The sequence below is a fragment of the Fomitiporia mediterranea genome (assembly GCF_000271605.1).
Source record: "Fomitiporia mediterranea MF3/22 unplaced genomic scaffold FOMMEscaffold_3, whole genome shotgun sequence".
Classification (NCBI taxonomy): domain Eukaryota; kingdom Fungi; phylum Basidiomycota; class Agaricomycetes; order Hymenochaetales; family Hymenochaetaceae; genus Fomitiporia; species Fomitiporia mediterranea.
The window spans coordinates 3,306,136-3,325,916 of record NW_006760388.1 but is presented as its reverse complement, the minus strand read 5'-3'; the positions used below and the strand labels follow the sequence as shown (position 1 = coordinate 3,325,916).

Sequence of the window (19,781 nt, the reverse complement as noted above, 5' to 3'; positions counted from 1 at the left end):
TTTACTTCCAAGCACCCACACTTGCTAACAACCCCTTGCCCCCTTACAAGTCAACCTCCAAATCTGCTCACAGGTGCACCTCGACCTCTGCATCCGTACAATCTCACAATCCATGCACAATCCAACTTGCAGGGACTGAGAGGCGACCAAGGTATGGTGACAAAGACTACCTCAAACGGCTGAGGAACACATTCGTTCTCTATTGTCAATACACTTGCCATCTGTCGTCAGATCATTTCCCTAATTGTTGTAGATAATAATGTATTTATACAATATTTCAATATAATTATAAACTGTTATTTCAATAACAAATGGATATAAGGAAAATTTTATCTTATACATCTTATATTTATATGTTTTCCTTGTTAAAATAACAAGTATTATAATACTTAGCTATTTTGCAAGGTACACTTTAAGCACTTGTATATCTTAGTAAGTACTACAATTCTTATTATTCTTGACCAGAAAGTCAAGACTTTTTAATAGCTTTCTTAGCTTCTTATTACCTTCCTAAAACCCCTAGGTACACAATAAGCTCTTATACATAATGTAGAAAATATATATAATTTATATACATATAAGCTAATACAAAGTTTGAGATATTTTCCTGATGTACTGGCTGTGAGTTAATTGCCTCTATTACTGTAAGAATTACAACTAAAGACTCCAACTGACCGACTGTATTTCTGTTTCAAATTTAATCCGTAAAACGAATTTGTCGTTCATTCCCAACTCGGCTACATATGGTGTGGCGATTTATCTTCCAAACTGTGTATATACTATATATGCAGGCGGGACAGTCCACACTGCACAGGGAGATATTCTCCTTCCTCCGACCGGAAGAGGGACGATACAAGGGAAGAGAATGGGAGAAGCTTGTGATGCCTGTGATAAAAAGGTGGGGACGTTTCGTCGAGAGTTTGCAGTAAGCTTTTCTAGCGTGCTACACGTATTTGTGGACTCGGATATACTGTGTACTTGCTATTGCTATCATTGCTTTTCGATATCTATATAAGGACTCGGACTTCGACTCGGAACTCATATTTCTTTACATCTTTTTTTCTTTGCTATTTATCAATTTCGAGTTTTGTTTTCAATATAGTCATTTATACGGACGGGACTAGGATATGTGAAATAAGCATATATATATGTGTTTCGAATTGATTTTCTTGTTGACCGCCATGCCCGTATCTGTGTCTCGTGGCTCGGGTTGAATGCGGTGCTCGGACACCTCGGGCATATCTTCGCTCTACATCCTACAGAGCCTCTGGAAATTTTTGCAGGGCATTGAGCCTTCTAATTGCATGTAAATTCTTCATTGTCAATCTCGCAAAGGCCGTATCTACATCTATCTATATTTATAGAACATTGTTTTTGTTGTACATAATCAATAACAACCGTCTTTGTATCCATAGGAACGGAAGTCGCAGTACGGCAAAAAGATAAAGAAAGGGACAAGGTTTGAAAACAAAAGGACATACTTTCCCGATTGGTACACTACTGCGCGAGCTGGGCTGTTGGATCAATCATTGGATGGACCCACAGCCTTGGGGCGGCATGCAGACCGTCGATTTTTTGAGTTTGGGCATGTACTCGGCACTGCCACGCCGAATGGACTTGCTTTTGTTCTTTCCAAGTTCAATATGCATAATGGGCCAGGTATAAAAGCCCGTCAAGCGACGAGACATTATTGCCCACTCTCTTATTGCATTGGTCTTTTCTTCAGGTTCTCCCGGTTCTATTTTCTCTACAGCTAGCTGCTGGGCACTATTAATCCTTTAGAACTCCTTGTATCGATATTGCATTTCACGACATCCTTTGATTGATACCTGCTTGCTCAATATGTATTTCGCTGCTGCTACGACTGTCTTGGCACTTGCTTCACTTGCTGCTATCCCAGCTCGCGGTGCCGTCTTTAACGTCACTGTCGGTGGACCAGGCATACTACGATATGATCCCGAGTTCGTGGTGAGTCTCTTTTGCTCCTTCCTTTTGTGAACCGAAGAATGATCTAAAAATAGACTTCACTTTTGTAGACTGCACAAGCGGGAGATCAGATTGTCTTCACGTTCAAGCAAAAGAACCACACTATCACACAGTCAACTTTTGCAAATCCTTGTTCTCCCGCGCCTGGAGGTTTCGACTCTGGATTGTAAGTCACCTTTCGTTGTTCTTCCTTGTATTCTTGTTTGGCACTATTGTTGACTTGGATCACTTGAATTTCCTGATGCGGAATGTAGTATGCCTGTAGGTGATGGGGTCACTGAGGGATTCCCGTCCCAGACGGTCACGGTTGGAGACACCAATCCTATTTGGATTTATTGTAGACAGACTGGACATTGCCAACAAGGAATGGTATTTGCGTGAGTCACTTCTTTTGTTTCGTAGTTTTTATTGTTCGATCACTTACGTATTGGAGTAGTGTTAACCCTGGAGACAAGTTCGCCGCCTTCCAAGCTGCAGCAAATGCAACGGGAAGTTCGACGACTACCGCTCCACCATCTTCAACGACGGACGCGGGACAGACGACTCCGTCAGTTGTTACCGTAACAGAGACACTCACAGTCGGCGATGGAAGCGCTGTCACTACGACTTATGGCTCCTACCCTGGCTCCGCTCAGCCAACAAGTGCAACATCTACTGACCACAAGATCGTCGTTGGTGGACCTAATCTTGTGTACAATCCGTCCAATATCACTGCCCAGGCTGGAGACACTGTCACATTCCAGTTCATGGTAAAGAATCATACAGGTTGGTATTTGCTTCCATGCGTTGTATTTTCCTAGTAGACTGACACATCCACAAAATAGCAACGCAGTCGAGCTTTGGTGCACCATGCCGCCCGCTTGGTGAGACCTCAACAACTGGCCAGACTGGGTTCAGCTCGGGATTTATGCCTGTTTCCGCAAACGCGACCGACTTCCCAACGTTCACCATCACCGTGAATGACACCGCACCAATCTGGGTCTATTGCATGTCAGTGCACCTCCGCCCGTCCTTGACACAACTGAAAGTATCTAACCTGTTTATGTAACTTTAGGCAAGCAAACCACTGCGGACAAGGAATGGTCTTCTCCGTCAATGCAATTGAGTCTGGGCCAAATAACTTCGCTGCATTCAAGACCCGCGCGATGCAGATAAACGGCACCTCTTCATCATCAACTGCGTCAGGTGCTGGTTCATCACCAACATCCTCAGCATCTCGATCATTGCGTGTCCAAAGTAGTGCGGGTGCGGCGCTTGCAATTGTTGCCTTTGCTGTTGGTTCCCTGCTGTAATCATCATCTCACGGTTTTATTGTTTCTTTAATTGTTTTGTTGTCGCGAGGGCCGGTCCTCATCTTCTGGGTTATTTGAAAGGACATTCGTATTTATTTATTCGTAATAATGCGATAATGCTGTATAGACGCTACTAGGCGAAGAATCTTGCATATCTTGCTTCCTTGTCTCGATATAACGCTTATACCAATCCAACAGAATAAAACCCTACAAGTTAATATACTGTGTAGAACTGCGTAGGATAGTAAATGCTCCTATATGAACCACGCACTCTTCGACCCCAAATAGCGTGCTAATGACTATGCGAAGATGCACAATCTGCAGTCGGTCTCTGCGTGTGAAGAAAGGGCGGAGACAAGGCCATTAGGAGAACGAGCACAAAATGCAATTGTAGTCGTGCATCATGTGTTAAAGCAGGACAAATCATTCCTTGATTATGCCAATTTTCGGAGGTATCCATTGTTCGATCACAGCAGCTGAACAACAACGTCTCAATTGAGAAAATGCATGAGGCGAGTCACAGCAAGCCAGTTCGCAGGATCGTGATGGAGAGAGAACAACAAATACAACGGTCCGCCGGAGCCGGTATCCGAGGAATATCTATCACGTGGTCGCGAAGATAACGCAAGACGAGAATATGACTTCAAATACATGCTTATATCCTAACCTAATGATATATCCACCGCCTGTCTTCTTGCAGGTCATTGCAAGCGATAACTGACACAGGGAAGAAACGGAGACGCCAAGTCTAGTCACAAGGCGACGACAGTGCGTACCGCTCGGTCCGCCAGCGGCAGGCGGTCACTTCAAGATGTGCATCGTTCATTTCAATATTGATCATAAGAATCCCCGGTTTAGCTTCTGCGATGTCTTACACTGGTCAATCTCTGGCTTGTCGCAAACCACTCTACTTTCATGTTCTCCTACTATTTGGTCTTGCTCGTCGTTTTCCTAGTGTCCTCTGTTAAAGCAGCTGCGACGCTCAAAACTAGTCCACGGCCAAACCAGTTCAAGAACCTAGTTACATTCGGAGACTCATATACCGATGTTGGAAGCCCTGCAGACAACGGTTCAGCATGGCCAACATATGCAGCTGCCTACGGCCCTTTCAACCTCTTCCCATTCGCAAAGTCCGGTGCAACGTGCTCGAATAACCTTACAAACCGTCCTGCGCCGTCTGTCATGGAAAGTCAACTTCCGACATATTTCACTGAAGTAGCAAATGGGACATTGAAGCTTAGCCCGGAGGAGACGATTTATACGTTGTGGATTGGGACGAACGACGTTGGGCGAGCCGCTCTTTTGACTGGTGACCAAGAGCCAGGCGTAACACTTGTGGATACAGTAAGCTGTGCGACCAGGTGGGTAAAGATCCTGTATGAGAGTGGTGCTCGAAACTTCCTATTCCAAAATGTACGCAAGATTTGCAACCCCATGAGGAATCAACCTTAGTATTGGCCTCAGATGATCCCTCTCGAGAAAACGGTCCTCTACTCCAAGGACTCATATATAAACCACTACTGGACTTATCAACGTAACACGACCGAATGGAGCCTTTTCATGACGGAACTCACAACGGCTGGTAATGCTCTCGCGAAATTAATGCTCCAAGATTATGCTTCATCACTTCATGGGGCACACATCGGTATGCTATTTCCTTATCTTTCATTTACGAACAACGTCACGCCAATTATTCCATTATGCAAGGCTTATTCGATTCACACGCCCTCTTCTCTGACATGATATCAAACCCTTCCCAATACTTGAACGGTACCGCACCGCCAAATGTCACTATCCCCATTAAATCCTGCGCCTTCCAACTAAATGAAGACGTAAACGATACCGGGAATTGCACGATTGTAAATGGTACTGATCGTGATAGTTATTTGTGGTGCGTACCTTTGCCGATAGTTTTCCTAACGCGGAATACTAAAGTGATCATGCGTATAATTTGATTCTCTGTAGGTATGATGAATTGCACCCGTCGGAACAGGCGGACAGAGTTGTTGCTCGGGAGTTGACGAACGCAGTTCTTCGTAAATCCAACGACTGGGTAACTTGGTTCAGCTAGAAGTAGCCTTAGTGCATTACAATGAACATTTCTTCATTCTAATCACGAATCAATAAAGAGCAAATATCCCCGAAAATCCATCGAGTGCTTACTATGAAGCGACAATATGGTTCGAGAAATATACTTGGCCACCTCACGAAAGAATGAAAGCATCCGCCCGAGGATATGGAGAACTAACAAGCAGTCGATCTTTCCACCGAAGAAGCATTGAGCTTCGCGCATCCAGCACACTGACATCGGCGCCTCTTGAGCCGGTAACTTGGTCATATGATCGGCCAACGAGTAGTGTTTTGAACTCTTAGCACAGAGCTATGTATTTGTATCGGACCGACATCTGAGTACGGCCCGTATACCTGATCTTCCAAACTTCAACTGTCCGGTACCGATACCCATATCGTTAACGTACGACTTTTAGAGGACCAATGAAGAAAAAGAAATGAATTATTACACTGTTTCTACGAATCTTGCGACTACGAAGATTTTGAACAACCTTTTCCTTCGTTCAATTAGAACCACGAAATCCACTGAGTCGGTATCCTCAGGATAGCGTTTGCAATGTTCCGTGCAACGGTCCTGTCCGACTGTTCAGACGGATGAAGCTCGTCAAACCTATACCACAACATGAATCTAACACATTTCTATAAAATGCAAGGATTGAAATTGTATACTCACCACATGAAGCTATCCCGTGCAGGGCCATTTACGAACGTGCAAGTCGGTGTGCCGTTTCCACCTTCTGGAAAGATGCACTGCGACACGGCACCAGTGACGTTCACCGGTACAGTTCCGTTCAAGTACTTCGAGGGGTTGGTGAAGATGTCTGTGAAGAGGCCGTGTGAGTCGAACAAACCTATTCGGAAGAGTCGTAAGTGACCATAATATATCATAGGGAGATCAACAGCTAAGGAGAGAAACGTACCGATGTGAGCCTCAGGCAGCTCTTTTGCGACGTTTTGGAGCATGAGCTGGGCAATCTCATTACCAGACGTCGTGAGCTCCGTCATGAACACGCTCCACTCGGTGGTATTCCTCGGAAGTAGCCAGTAATGGTTTGGGTACGAGTTGGCGGAGTAGAGAATAGTATCTTGAAGAGGAATCATCTAGAAAAATACGGATGATTTTAAATCTTCAATCTTCACGCTGCAATACTTTAAATTGGCTTACGTTCTGGAAGATGAAGTTCCTTGCTCCCTTCTCAAAGAGCGCCTTAACCCAGTTTACCGCACAGCCGACGGTGTCAACAAGCGTAACACCCTTGGTTTGGTCGCCCGTAAGCAGTGCACCAACACCGACATCGTTCGTCCCAATCCACAGAGTATATACTGTCTCTTCCTGATTCAGATGCAGCGTCCCGTTCTCCAACTCCGTGAAAAACAATGGAAGCTGACTCTCAAAGATGGAGGGGAATGGCTTGAAGGTGAGGTTGTTCGAGCAGACTGCACCCGCGCGGGCGAAGGGGAAGAGAGTGAGATTAGCATAGTCGGCGACGTAGACTGGCCATGCCTGGCCACCGTCACCTGTCGCTTGCTCTACTTGGGTGTAAGAGTCGCCGAAGGTGACGATGTTTTTAATCTTCGAGGTAGGAGGACCGGCAGCGAAAGCTGCTGTCAGACATGAGAGGAGTGAGAGGAGCGCAAACGAGGCTTTGAACATGGTGATGCAGTCGATAGCAGGTAGGGACAACACTCTACGATGAAAGTCGTGCTACAGCCCCGGGGCTTTAAGTATGTTTGTCTTGAAAGCTGACCAGCTGACCAGCACATCAAGACAAGCGACAAGTGTATCTCAAAGAGCCACAATGCCACCGACGGCAGACGTGGATTCTAAAAATACATGGAACCCCGCACCATCAACAACTCGGAGCCTTGTGATCTGAAAGAACTTCGGAAGAATTGGAAAGCAAGCATAGTGGCGCTAAGGACGAGCGGGAGATGCTCCAACGACGTTGTTCCAAGTAATATGCCCGCTGAAGGAGGCCCGCTGGCGCCGTTCTTCCTGTTGATCTACGTACTAAAAATAGTACTTTAAGGGTCACGTTTTCTGAACCCAATTCTTCGAGTTATAGAAGACAGCTCGCATTGGATGGTAAACCGCAGAATTCAGACTGGTACTGTTGTGACCCGGAGATACATGCGGCAGAGCAGTCTAGAGCGTTAGACTCGATCAGCAATTCGCCCTAGTCATGATGGATACACGGGCTCACGTAAGTATACACTAAGAGGGCTCGACAAGCTAGCTTAATAAATTATGTATAAGTGTTATATCCCGAGTTCTCCCTCCGAGTCTGAGATAATGGTTTGCTCTGCTATGGCCTCCTGCCATGCGTCACTTTCTATTCGATCCGAGGTCGATTTTACTTCCGAAGACGAACTAGCTGTCGGAGGTTGTTGGGCATCCCAATCTTGCATTTTATTTCTTAAACTCGCCCTAGCTGCTTCAATATGCTTTTTGAACTCAGCATTTCTAGTTTTCTGCGAAGTTCAAAGTGTTGAAGTTATTATAATAACGGAAATGATGGAGATCACGTACAATATATGTCTGTGCATCATCTATCGACGTTTTCTTCACTTCTTGACTATCTTCCCATTTCTTGAGTTCTCTCCTCAGCTCGGCGGTGGATTTCCGGAGGTGTTCCGCGCGGTCGAGATTAGCGTTAAAAAGTAGCACAAACCTGTTTTTCGCGCTTAATATTCGCCAAAATGCAACGTAGAGGAAACAAGTATTGTTTTACGCACTGAGTATGCCTTGCTATTAACTGTTCTCTTGACCCAGCGGTTGATAGCTCCTGCTCAGCAAGCATCTCGCGAACTTTTTTATCCTTGAGCACAGAATAGGACGGCTTTGGCAGCCGTTCTATAGTCCCACCTTCATTCTCACGAGACGAGCTAAAGAAAAGAAAGTCTATCAACTTCACAGTTTATTGATCGTTCAAATAAACACACATAGGTTTCTTCTTTCCCTTCCCTCTCGACGCCGGTTTCGAAGACCCGTTGGTCTTTCCAAGGATATTATTCCATGCGCTTTTGGTATCTGCTTGTTTACCCTTCGGTCTAGCAAGGAACGACTTGCAACCACTGTCAATGTGTTCATTCGCGTTCCTGTTGACGATGGATTTGCCGCATAGTGGGCAGTTAACGATGAGGCCCACTATGCAGATAACAAATATTCAAAACAATTAATATTAGTATGTATGATGAGAGATTCAGTGAGTGGAGTAGAACTGATTATGGTTTTGTGTTCACATACATTGCGTCTGAACCTCGTTTTCCTCGACGTCAGAGCTCGGAACGTACTCGCCATTGTGTGGCATCGCTATCTCCTCAAGTCCGGAATCATCATCGTCGATAACCTCTAACGAACTACGCTCAGTCGAGGGACCAAGTGTTCGACGCGACCTCGGCGTAACAAATTCATCTGTCTTGAGCTTTTTCCTCGGTCGACTGTCGTTTGCTTCGCTTTCCACCGCCTTTTTCAGCTTGTCTACTTTCTCGACGAGTTGTAATATCGTTGTCCTTTATTGAATATTGCAACAAGTAGAATCAGTCAAACAAGTCAATAAGAGCAGGACTGATGAAGAAAAAGGGAGTAAATGTACCTAGCTGTTCGCCAGCTATCGCATAGATCCTCAAGTTGTGCATTCTTCACAAGTTGCACCTCCTCCGCTGGGACCCGACACGTCGGACACTCATGTCTATCCCTCAACGAGCGTCGTACGCACTTCACAATCCAGTCGATTAGTTACTCATAATCCTCCATTCTCCAATGGATATTTGAAGTAGTAGCCTCACCATAGAACAAAATGAATGCCCACACCCAAGCATCATCGGCGCATCGTACATCTCTCCGCATATCCGGCAACTGAACGCACTGTCGAGCTTTTGTAGTCCTGGAGCATCTGCCTCTGGAGGAAAGTCTGTTGGATCTGGGACATCCTCCATGTGACCCTTGCAAGCAGCAGTGACAAGAACAAAGATGATGAATATATCGTATGAAGTTCGAGGTTGGAAGCAGGTGAGATGCGCTTGCACGTGTACGCGAGGCAAACGCGTCTGGTGTGATAGCTCATGATAGTATCTTTGCTTTTGTGTCATTTCTACCTAACATGCATATTACTCTGCATGCACAGTGTGCTTTCGATTCAGATATTCGTGCACTCTCCTTTTCTAAGGTTTGGTCTAGATCATTGGATGTTTTCTTATTTGTCTCTTGCCTTGCTTTGTGACTATTTATTCATCTTTTAATCGCTGGTTGGTTGCACTGCCCTTGCATACCCCAATACATTGTGGTTAGTTGTAAATGATTCTAATACCAATCAGAACATTGTTTCAAGTCTGGTGAACATGTACTTGGGCGAATTGCGTTGTCGGCTCAGACTCGGGAACAATGTACTGTAAGTGCAAGTGTTCCGCTCCGTCTCCAATCCAACAGCTGAATTTGATGGTAGTACCCTACCAGATGGAAACACGGATGTTTTGAGATGGTGTGTCCTCTCACTACCAAATATTCCATCATATTAATCAACGTATCTTGACGAAATGGGCTTCTTAACAGAATACAAAGCTTGCAGGAGCAGAATATCTTACTGAAGTTCTTGTCGTCTGGTAGGCAAAAATAGTAAACTCTGACAAAAACATTGCAACAACTCGAATCATCATATGAGTCCAATCGTTATAAGAAAGCCCAGGGCAAACCTTGTCATGTACATTCCCTCTCAATGACAAACACAATGTTCGACTACGGATATACCGTCACCTTCCACGTTCGGTCCAATCCTGAATACGTCGATCCAAGTCTGGTGCCGTTATTTGTCTCAGAAGTTGTCAACCAAAATTATTCCTACTTGGCAATGTTGACCGTCTTAGTCTATCATGCTCGTATGTCCTGCAACCTCCCGGACCGAATCTTACTGACAAATATAAACACAAGTCACAAATATGGATAAGGAGGTATGTGATACACCACCTCGCCGAGCACGTGCTAAACCATGTGCATGCAGGTTCGATACTTCTGGGTGAGTCAATGCTCAGGACCGTATGTCCATGGCGTAATAACAGCGTCCAAGAGCAATCCGTGTAGTTCTACAAGTCTAATATTTTTCACCGTAAGGGGGGAATCTGCAAGATTACTTTAGAACATTCGTACTAAATCTTCAGGTGCCAGAATCGCTACATTGGACTCCTTGGACAGATTTGCAACATAATTGGTAAATGATGTTGACATGATCCCACTAGGACATGCAAAGTAACTGACATGTGTATTCTAGTCGAAAGCTTCAACGAGAGCCTTTTGACGTCGGTACAAACTTTCATCATCAATAGTCAGTACTGACTTCGGGCCCGAAATGTGTCATTTGTAGCTGTGTGTTGAATCTCCAAATCATGTACACATGTCACTAACTTAATAATTAGGCCAAGCAACTGCTTGGATTAGTGACTTAAGCAGTGAGCAACCAAATTTCTTTAATGTTTCACATATTTACCCTGGTCATTAGACTTGGTTACAATTCAACTAATAGATTGTGAGATTCTTTCGGGAAATGCACTAGCTCATATTGTATACAATAACTATTTATACAGACATTCTTCAAGTTCGAGTATTGGCATTTTACCATCAGAGTAAGTACACTGTTTCTCCAGAAGAGAATTAAGCTTAAAATGATAGCAGACAAGAGGCTTTCAATCTGTCTCAAGATTCTACTTGGAGTGGAGGCATGCATTGGGCTTGGGTTTCTTATTTATGGTGACTTGCTTGAAGGTGGTAAGACTATCACTCACCTCTTGGGTTTAATCACAGATAGATTGAGAGATAATGTACTTCAGTTAGTAATGGAAGTCTTGCACTGAGTGTCACTATGTGTGGAGATACTAGAATTGCTCCACCAATGCTAGCTATCATCTCATGGTAAGCAATTCGTTTGCATACCTCAGCTCAGATTGATTTGGAGTAGGACTGCCCCTCTAATTTATGGGACGATCTTGCTATGTCTGACTCTGAGTCTCTTCAAGAGTGCCAAATATTGGAGAATGTTGTCCAAATTCAAAGGACTCTGTCTAGTCAGTGTCATTATTCAAGACCAAGTCTTATATTGCATCTTGTGAGTAAGAATTTGCATTTCTAGAGTGCCAAACTGAATAATGCAGTGTGATATTTTGTTGTGTAACGCATATAGTGGAAAGTACAATCACAGATATCAACTATTCTCTTTCAATTATCTTGAGTGCCGCTGCAAACCCTGGACTACTCTGTGTCCTCGGAAGCCATCTCTTGATTAATCTGAGAGAGGCGGGCGAGCTAGGACTGAACGGAGGAACCAATTATAGGTCAATGACTATAAGCGACATTGAATTCGCCGGAGGTTTGTCCATTTCCTCTCGTCTATTTTCAACACAGCTGATACACAGTAAGCCCTCCAGTAGCAGCAGACTCGAAGGGTGCATAAACATCTAGAATTTACTCTACAGGGCCTCCAGCACCAGGTTCAAACGAAGGAGGCTTATCTAGCGTTTAAAGACTCCAGTCCGTCGTACTATCCTCATCATGACCAGGAGAATCCATTTCCATTTTATTTAATACGCCTCCTTAATATCCTGTCCAGGTGCATATCTGTGTTGTCTGTCTGCTACGCCTTAATTTGGTCTTGCGAAGATTTTGTTTATTTATTCTCGTGTCTGTCTGTCCTGTAGTGCCTGGTGCCCTGCTGTTGAATATCAACTTATTTATTCATGCTTGCTGGTAAACCGTAAAAGTTATTGCGTGTATCTTCTCGGAGTGTACCTTATCACACAACGCGAACGACGTCACGCCTGGAAGGGTATTAAACTATATTAAACAGCCATACGAACAAAGGTGTATGCAGTATGTAACAAAACGACATCATGTAAGAGGGAAAGAGGAGAAGAGAATGAAAAACTCCAAGTAAAATTATAGGTCATCTATTGGACAGCCTCCTCACACTCCTGCCACAATCCTACAAAGAAAGAATTAATCGCATACAGTCAGATAATATACGAAGGATGAAAGCTAATGTGGTACGCACTCTTCAGCCTTGTTCAAAGCCTGTACCATCGACACGACCTCCTTACGACGGTTGATAACAAACTCTGACTCTTTCAGAAGTTCATCCAACACGTCTGGCTTGTACAGCTCTTGCAAGAGCTCGCGTTGCAAATTCTCCTTTGAGAAGTTGACGAGGGTCAGCGAGATCGCTTTCGGTACCATGTCGATCATCTCGCGCTTTACAATGTTGAAGTATGACTGAATCAGAAGTTCTGTTATAAAGACGCGTTGATTATTAGTATCCTGAAGTAGAACCCGGTGTTAATCAATCAAGACGCACTGATAACCTCCGTCTCCATCGTCTCACGTTCATTCAACGCAGCCTGGGGACGAATAACAGGAGGTGGCTGTTCCATAACCGACATCGTCGGAGTCGAAGGACGCGAAGAGCCCGTCTATATTCAATTTAACGAACGCTTAAACAGAGTACACGAGCTTACCGATTCCATTATCGGTCCACCTTTCTTCTTCGTAGCTGAAGACTTTCCTCCCGCGAAGAAAGACCCAAAGAAACTCGGCTCGTCTTTCTTCATGTCGACATCAAGGTCTTTGTTATTGTTGATTGCACCAGGAGCAAGCTTGCCACTCTTGGGGTCAACTGTAGGTGGAGGTGGTTTGTTCGCGTTCAAACGATCCTGGACGATTTGCATAGCCTGTTTAAAACAATTAATACAGAAATTATCATAGAGAAGCGGGATCGGCATTACCCTGTGGCCGGAAATGAAATCGGGATGTGTCGTATTGACGTAGCATGCTTGCATTCTATCATAACTCAGGATTAGCAACACGTATTAGTGATTATTATATCCAACGTACGAGACCATGTCCGTGACGAGTTTATTCGTCGGGTTCATGGCGGTCTTGAAGAAGTTCACGACTACGGAATTGAAACGGTCTCTAAGTTGCGGGAACCGCTTAAAGGCTTGCTGTAAAACATTTGAATTCAGAAAAAAAGGAATTACTTGTCAAAGATAAAGCGGCTTACGACTTTTGCCAACAGTTGGCCAAGGATACGAATCAATTCGTCGTAAACGAGCTGACTGCACTTCAAAGATGGCTCTTCTAGTCGCTTTATCTGCTGCTTCACAATTACTTCAAAAGCGGTCGTGCCAACGAAGAGAGATGGTGTAGAGCCCTTGAAGAAGATGAGTAAGCCCGGCGACAGAGCTCGAATAGTGCATCATTCAGCATACCGAAGAGTTATACAAGATGGTACGAATATCACCATCCTTGACTTGATCGAACGGATCAATTGACTTGACACCATTGTTGAACAACTCATGGAAGACAAAGCCGATACGAGCACCTCCTGAAAGCTCGTTTACAGACAAGTCATTCGTATTACCATCAATCATTGTCCGGAACTCCGAGGTAAATTCTGTAATGACGGAAAGGACAATGTTGCTCGAGTTGCCGTCGCCCATTGGTCCACCCAATGATTGAAGTTCGGCATTGTACTTGGCCAATTGCTGTGAGATACGTTGCTTGATATCAGGGAGCGTTGCTCGGATGTGGTGCATGAGGATCTACACAGAATAGGATCAGCTTAATTTGGACACTGGATTACTTGTGCCGCGTACCATGTTGAGTTTACGAGCTAAGAAGGGTGTACCGCAATACGCGCTCTTCCCCTTGTAAGATGGATGATTCTCGAAGAATTGACGTTCAGCTTCAAGTGCGTTTTGAATAGATCTCGCTTGGTCAATATCTCGTTGCCCACGATTGACCACTGGAACGTAACCCAAACGAAGAGGAATAACTCGCCCAGCGAGAATATCTACGACGTCTGTACCGGCGTCCCTACAAGGCTTGTCAACACCTGCTCAAGCGACGCAACAAGGACTTCGCAGAAACTTACATCAAATCTACTTTTGTCAGCACACCAATCGTTCTCGTCCCTTCTGGATCAACCTCGCGAGCAAGCTTCAAGCCATCCGAGTTTGCCAAGTCCGTATTGGCCGCAGTGACAGCAAGAATAATACACGCGGGCTTCGAGATGTATTTGACTAGCATTTCCTTAATCTGCCTCTCAATATCGCGAGGCTGGTCACCAACGGGCACTCGTGTGACACCAGGCAGATCGACAAGCGTAAGCGTCAGCACATTGGGTGAAAATATACGCAGATTGATAGGTATTGGCGAGATGCCTGCGTTGCGTCCTGTCTTGACTTCCGTGTCGCGAATGATTTCCGCACGAATCTTGTTGAAGTCGTAGAATTTTTCGCCGGGAAGGTGGAGAAACTCGCCCCATTCAGTCTTGTTCTCTACGCCTGCAGCGTCAGCAGAACCATTTGGTTGTGCTGACATACGAGTTCAGACAACAAAGGACGTGTGGTCAATAAAAGGATACGTACGGCTTGCACCGTTCACCTGGGGTGCCGGACGGTTGATGAGTTGTAACACCTGCACAGTGCATTATCAGACGACATTCAGGAGGCAATTCGCAACAGCTGTGCTCACCAACGGTCTTCGTGTTACAATACCAGTCCCACGAGGCAAGAAGTCACGTCCAACAATATTCTATTCAAAGAAGTCAATCCAAAAGTCATTCATGTGGAGTGGCTATAGTGCGCACCTCAAGCACACTACTTTTCCCCGAGCTCTGACTACCAATCACACATATCTGTGGCAGGTCAATCTGCGTCGCACTGGTACCAACGGCACTAAAGACATCCTGAAGCTTGTTGACGATTCCAACGATTTCGAGACCCAGACCAGAGGACATGGCGAGTAATTGTATGAAAGGAGGAAGGAGGAGAGAGAGAGAGGTACGTGCGTGCACTGCGGAAGATGCTGCACGCGTCAAGCTGTGGATTATGTCATCATCTCGTCTGCCCAATGCCCAGCAGCAAAAGTTTGCAATATTTATTGATCTTTGAAATAAATTGTAACATCTCATTCAGGGATAGCAAATAACAAAATGCTACTAGTTATAAGCTACAAAGGTGCTTCAAAGGCACAAAAGCGTCGCCACTTTAAACTTTCATACAGGCAAGAAACCTTCCTACATAATCAAACATTAATCTAGCGCAGTATACCGCTGGCATCGATGATATATGGAGACCATCACTTCGTTCAGCCCAAGTTCAGACGGAAGATATCGTTGAAGCTGATAAGGTAGTACAAAGAAGTATATAGTCAGTAAACACAACGAGTAGAGTGGCTATATGCGCAGCCACATACACATAATAGCTGCCCGTCTCTGTATCCTGAATGAGCTGGAAGACTTGGCTGAACGGTAGGGGATTTGTCTCATCATCAACCTGTCGTTGTAGCATCGCATCAGCCACGCAAATACAATATGTCCGAAAGCCACGAGAAGACGCATATACGAACCAGAAGATGTCCGGTGACGCTGACAAGCAGATTCGGAGTAACAATCGAGGATGGCTGCGCGTCGAACTTTGTGACCTGATGTACGACCTTCTGAAAAGGCAGGCTCTGAGGAAGGTGGCTCTCAGCTGAATGGTAAACTCGACGCGGCAATCGAACAAGCAAGACGCACCATTAATTTCTCCACGATCGTCTGTACGCCCTGAAACTGCTGTCCCTCCCAGGTTAGCATAGATTCATTTCTCTGAATGCATGAATAGTGATCCGTTAAGCTTAAGGTGATAAATACAATAGATAGGGTTTGGACGAACGTAGAGGGGCGTGAGTTGGCCTCGGTCCTGATCAAAGGTCTTGTAGTAAAAATCCGTAAATTGCTGTGCGATGGCATTGATGTCAGCCATAGTCGCGCAGAAGAGCTTTGTTTGAACGTAATGGAAACGGAGAGAGGACGCGAGGGGACAAAAGCAGGAGACGCGTGAGGGTAAGTTGAGTTGAACTTGCAAACACAGAGCTGGGCAGAAGGGCGCAGATCAGAGAGACGCGATCCTTACATAATCAGCCTGGAAGACAGTCGAGGCCCGAGGCTGTGTCACTCTACTGCTCATCGCTGGTCCATTAACAGCAAACGATGGCCGCTCAAGGCACTGGCGGTCAGAGCCGCCCTAGCATGCGCCGTAAATCCTCCGCCCAGACTCTCCTCAGCTCATTCAAGTCCTCCCCTGGCAACCCTCCCACGACTGCACCTGCTACCCAACTCACAATGCAGATCCCTGCAGCTCTCAACTCGGGTCTCGGTGGCTTCCCACCTGGGGGGACGTCCACTCCTATCTCGTCCACACAGCGCGAGTGGGACGCTCAGTCCATGAAGTCTGACTCTATCACCTCGAGTACTGCCCCTTTGAATCAGGGTGGTGCGAATGGAAGCCCTGCTATCCCACAGGGAACGAGCTTGGAGTCTCTCCGTGACCTGACTATGAAGAGAATGATCACCTTGACTTATCTACGAAATGTTCATGAAGGGTGCGTACATCATCACATCAATATCATCACATTTTCATCAAATTGATTGGATCATGGAATAGTCGAAGTCATTGGTTTAACACCGTCATGATGACAAAAGCAGACTTGGACAGAAAGTTTAACAACTTGACAATGAGAAAACGGTCAGGCTTTAAAAAGCAAAAGTCATTTTTGTCGTAATGCTGATTTGTTGCAACAGCACCCTTTCCTTCGCTATACTGGGAATGTCATTATCAGGCGTATTCGATAACACCAATTCAAACGACTTTTGTAAAAGTCTCCTCAATATATTAACAGAGTACGAACAGTCCAAAGAGGAGAACTACAAACCAAAGATGGTTCGCCATATCTTTTACGTCCCCATACATAATATGTTCATCCGATATTCTTCAGCGATTCTTTAAATCAAACAAAATGCCCCGACGAGGTACAAACGCAATGAACGACTACGCAATGACCGTGCCCGAAGCCGGCGAAGCCTCCTTCCTCGTAGCTCCGCATATAGTTAGTCCCCTCCACCTCCCTCCAAATAATACACCTCTAACAACCATGTGGTGTGAACCAGCCCTTCCCACTAGACTACCACCAAACTCTCCTCTCCCTCCTCGACATCCTCTCCGAAGTATACCACCGCCTCTCCAAGATCCTTGGTCCCTCTCCCTTCCCCAACACCGGACAATACATGATGGGTCCACTCGGCGCACTCTCCCCCGCCCCGGGTGTATCGTATTTGTTTCAGGGAAACGAGAGCAATATGTCGCATGATGGGGAGAGTAGTAGTTTGTGGGGTATTGCGAATGCTTCGGGGTATACGCTCCCTGGTGGTGGAGGACCGATGATGAGTCCACCGGCGACTTGGTCGCCTGTACTTGGGGATATGATGTTAAAGATTGATGGGAAGTTGAAGGTACGTCTCACGAACTATCAACTACGCAATTCTGACTGACGTCTTTCTTGGTAGAAAATCATCGGACTTTTATTGAAAGAGCTTGATGAACTCGCGCGAAACGCGATACAGGAAGAACTTGCTTCTTTGGATCCGCTTCTACGGAACCAGACTGTTTCAGATGGCATAGGTATTGGAAGAGAACAGTACGATTTTGATACGGTCTTTTAGATTGAATAAGCATACCCTTTCTGCGCCACCCTCTGCACATAGTCGCCCTTTCCAAGTTCGTTGTTTGGATTCGTGGATGTTTTATTGTTTTGTATTTCTTTCGTTGTTGTACTTTGCGATTATTTATTCGTCTTTTTATTGCTTGGCGGTTGAGCTGTCTTTGCATTATCCATCAATGCTTTGTGGGTTATTGAGTATATAATTCCATATACTTATTCAGAATCTTTTGTTGTAAACTGTACACATTGAGTTCAGACTCGGGCTCAGATTGAGGAGTGGTGATCGGAAATATAAGTGATTTTTTTTTGTCTGTGTTTTTAATCTGATAGCTATTATTGACAGTGTTACTAGAACAGAAATCTGACTTGACACATCATCTCAGTCCAAAACAGATACAAGCATGTAAGACTTCTTAGTTGATGAGCCCTTTTAACAACACGTAGGCCTGGTAGAAATAAATCATTACATCATGAAAAAGTCTTAACAGTTGTATTAGATTATAACCTAGTATATTTTTTACTTTTTGTAAATTTTGTAAAAGTGATAATAACTTAGATAGTGGTTTCACAAGTCAATTATAATTTACTAAAAGTAAAGCAAGAATTCAGAATAGTTATTAAAATTACTGATATTAATTATGATTGTACATATTGTCAAGATATACAAGTGATTATAACATACCTCCTAAAATAATAATGTTAGAATATACTTATCAAATTTTAACAGTATAGTATCCTCTTACAATTTATACCAGTCATTACAAGCATTTGAATAGCTTGTTTTGGCTTTGCTTACAATTTTGTATTAAATAATTAATAAAATATAATTATATTTGATTATAGAATACAAAAAGATAGTAAATAATACATTATTTCTACAATCCAAATCCCTGCACCACCAGCAGCCTCTGCCTCGTTCTTTTGCAAGTGGAGTTCGTGTCAATAAAGGATTAATGCGTTCTTGGGCTGTTCGATGTAGTCTTCGTCACCAGGCCTTGATCGTTGCTCAGTCCCTGCAAGTAGAATCGCGTACGCGTGTGAGTTGTAAGGTTGAGCAGATTGTGAAGGGTGAGGCTGTGTCTGTAAGACAGGTTTGGAGTGATTAGTGAGTGACAATAAGAAAGAAAAGATGGACACACAGTGATGGCGTGCAGCGAGTGTGAGTGGTCCATGCAGATTAAGATCTGGAGTGTTGAATGAGCTGACTCGGACTGCAGACGAAACCGTGTCTGTCCGCGTGCACTGTATGGTTTATCTATGGTGTCCAATGGGAGGCACAGTAAACTGAGTCGTCGATTTCAAGGTGTATCTATGGGACGTTCCGGCGCGAAAGGTAAAGGTGAAGTGGACGATGTGGACAGACTCGGCTCAGGAGAGATGAGCGGTGGCTACTGCTTCCGTTATTCAAAATGGTGTCGTGGGCAGCACTGGGGAATGTAAAGACACGCGGTGTGAGTCCATCAAGGATGTCAAGCATAGAATGGTGGGTGGGGAAGGAGAGTATGCACGGGGTCGGAGAGAGGATTGTGCCTTGGGAGTGATCCGACATGGACATTGTCGCGAGCGTGTCGCATGTGCTCGTCGATTGTTGCTTGCGCTGCAGAGCGGGAAGAAGAACGTGAATACATGGAATTATTGAAGAAGTCGTTCGGCATTGGTCAACAATGCGGAAGCGCGAATGCGAATGCAAAAAGGAAGAGGAACGTGAAAAAAGGAGGACAACGAAGGAGAGGCAGAGCAAGAGGCGGAGCGAGGAGCAGAAGGGATGGAAGGGAGACAAAAAGTTGGGAGGAGAGGGATGAGCAACTATTGTGCAGGCTATTATGAAGGGACTGGCTGCTTACGCTTTACACTGAAGGACGGTGTTGTCAGCTGGGTCGTGTCATTGCGAGATCTGAGGCTCAGCG

At 44.9% G+C, this 19,781-nt stretch overlaps 8 protein-coding genes across 8 annotated transcripts; 4 read left to right on the top strand and 4 right to left on the bottom strand.

Moving 5' to 3' along the window:
- Positions 1-1,740: 1,740 nt before the first annotated feature.
- On the top strand, positions 1,741-3,482 carry FOMMEDRAFT_18308 (uncharacterized protein). Its single transcript, XM_007264209.1, has 6 exons — positions 1,741-1,968; positions 2,037-2,152; positions 2,241-2,363; positions 2,423-2,751; positions 2,811-2,976; positions 3,041-3,482. The coding sequence occupies exons 1-6, from the start codon at positions 1,843-1,845 to the stop codon at positions 3,276-3,278; spliced, it is 1,098 nt and encodes a 365-aa protein (XP_007264271.1). The 5' UTR covers positions 1,741-1,842; the 3' UTR covers positions 3,279-3,482.
- A 711-nt stretch (positions 3,483-4,193) lies between these two features.
- On the top strand, positions 4,194-5,349 carry FOMMEDRAFT_78402 (GDSL lipase/acylhydrolase; the record flags this gene model as incomplete). The annotated part of the gene is made up of 4 exons (XM_007264208.1): positions 4,194-4,691; positions 4,743-4,923; positions 4,986-5,169; positions 5,244-5,349. 4 exons carry the CDS (start codon positions 4,194-4,196, stop codon positions 5,347-5,349), a joined length of 969 nt encoding a protein of 322 aa, XP_007264270.1.
- Positions 5,350-5,855: 506 nt separating this feature from the next.
- FOMMEDRAFT_104607 (carbohydrate esterase family 16 protein) lies at positions 5,856-7,002 on the bottom strand (the record flags this gene model as incomplete). Its single annotated transcript, XM_007264207.1, has 4 exons — positions 5,856-5,958; positions 6,022-6,199; positions 6,269-6,449; positions 6,514-7,002. The coding sequence occupies 4 exons, from the start codon at positions 7,000-7,002 to the stop codon at positions 5,856-5,858; spliced, it is 951 nt and encodes a 316-aa protein (XP_007264269.1).
- On the bottom strand, positions 6,972-9,440 carry FOMMEDRAFT_166391 (uncharacterized protein; the record flags this gene model as incomplete). Its single annotated transcript, XM_007264206.1, has 8 exons — positions 6,972-7,494; positions 7,553-7,820; positions 7,879-8,020; positions 8,085-8,234; positions 8,292-8,496; positions 8,596-8,861; positions 8,945-9,066; positions 9,138-9,440. 7 exons carry the CDS (start codon positions 9,438-9,440, stop codon positions 7,608-7,610), a joined length of 1,401 nt encoding a protein of 466 aa, XP_007264268.1. The 3' UTR covers positions 6,972-7,494; positions 7,553-7,607.
- Positions 9,441-10,075: 635 nt separating this feature from the next.
- Positions 10,076-10,677, top strand: FOMMEDRAFT_153498 (uncharacterized protein; the record flags this gene model as incomplete). Its single annotated transcript, XM_007264205.1, has 5 exons — positions 10,076-10,223; positions 10,276-10,295; positions 10,346-10,360; positions 10,510-10,552; positions 10,613-10,677. The coding sequence occupies 5 exons, from the start codon at positions 10,076-10,078 to the stop codon at positions 10,675-10,677; spliced, it is 291 nt and encodes a 96-aa protein (XP_007264267.1).
- Positions 10,678-12,155: 1,478 nt separating this feature from the next.
- FOMMEDRAFT_18306 (uncharacterized protein) lies at positions 12,156-15,161 on the bottom strand. Its single transcript, XM_007264204.1, has 13 exons — positions 14,981-15,161; positions 14,866-14,925; positions 14,760-14,808; positions 14,264-14,705; positions 13,986-14,205; positions 13,599-13,931; positions 13,391-13,540; positions 13,222-13,331; positions 13,113-13,167; positions 12,846-13,058; positions 12,686-12,800; positions 12,386-12,617; positions 12,156-12,316 (listed from the first exon to the last, which is right to left on the bottom strand). Exons 1-13 carry the CDS (start codon positions 15,128-15,130, stop codon positions 12,298-12,300), a joined length of 2,148 nt encoding a protein of 715 aa, XP_007264266.1. The 5' UTR covers positions 15,131-15,161; the 3' UTR covers positions 12,156-12,297.
- Positions 15,162-15,276: 115 nt separating this feature from the next.
- FOMMEDRAFT_119643 (nuclear transport factor 2) lies at positions 15,277-16,214 on the bottom strand. Its single transcript, XM_007264203.1, has 5 exons — positions 16,050-16,214; positions 15,911-15,982; positions 15,742-15,846; positions 15,589-15,668; positions 15,277-15,514 (listed from the first exon to the last, which is right to left on the bottom strand). Exons 1-5 carry the CDS (start codon positions 16,137-16,139, stop codon positions 15,481-15,483), a joined length of 381 nt encoding a protein of 126 aa, XP_007264265.1. The 5' UTR covers positions 16,140-16,214; the 3' UTR covers positions 15,277-15,480.
- Positions 16,215-16,390: 176 nt separating this feature from the next.
- On the top strand, positions 16,391-18,094 carry FOMMEDRAFT_119641 (uncharacterized protein). Its single transcript, XM_007264202.1, has 6 exons — positions 16,391-16,758; positions 16,821-16,901; positions 16,958-17,096; positions 17,152-17,262; positions 17,324-17,665; positions 17,720-18,094. The coding sequence occupies exons 1-6, from the start codon at positions 16,406-16,408 to the stop codon at positions 17,873-17,875; spliced, it is 1,182 nt and encodes a 393-aa protein (XP_007264264.1). The 5' UTR covers positions 16,391-16,405; the 3' UTR covers positions 17,876-18,094.
- The last annotated feature ends 1,687 nt before the right edge of the window (positions 18,095-19,781 follow it).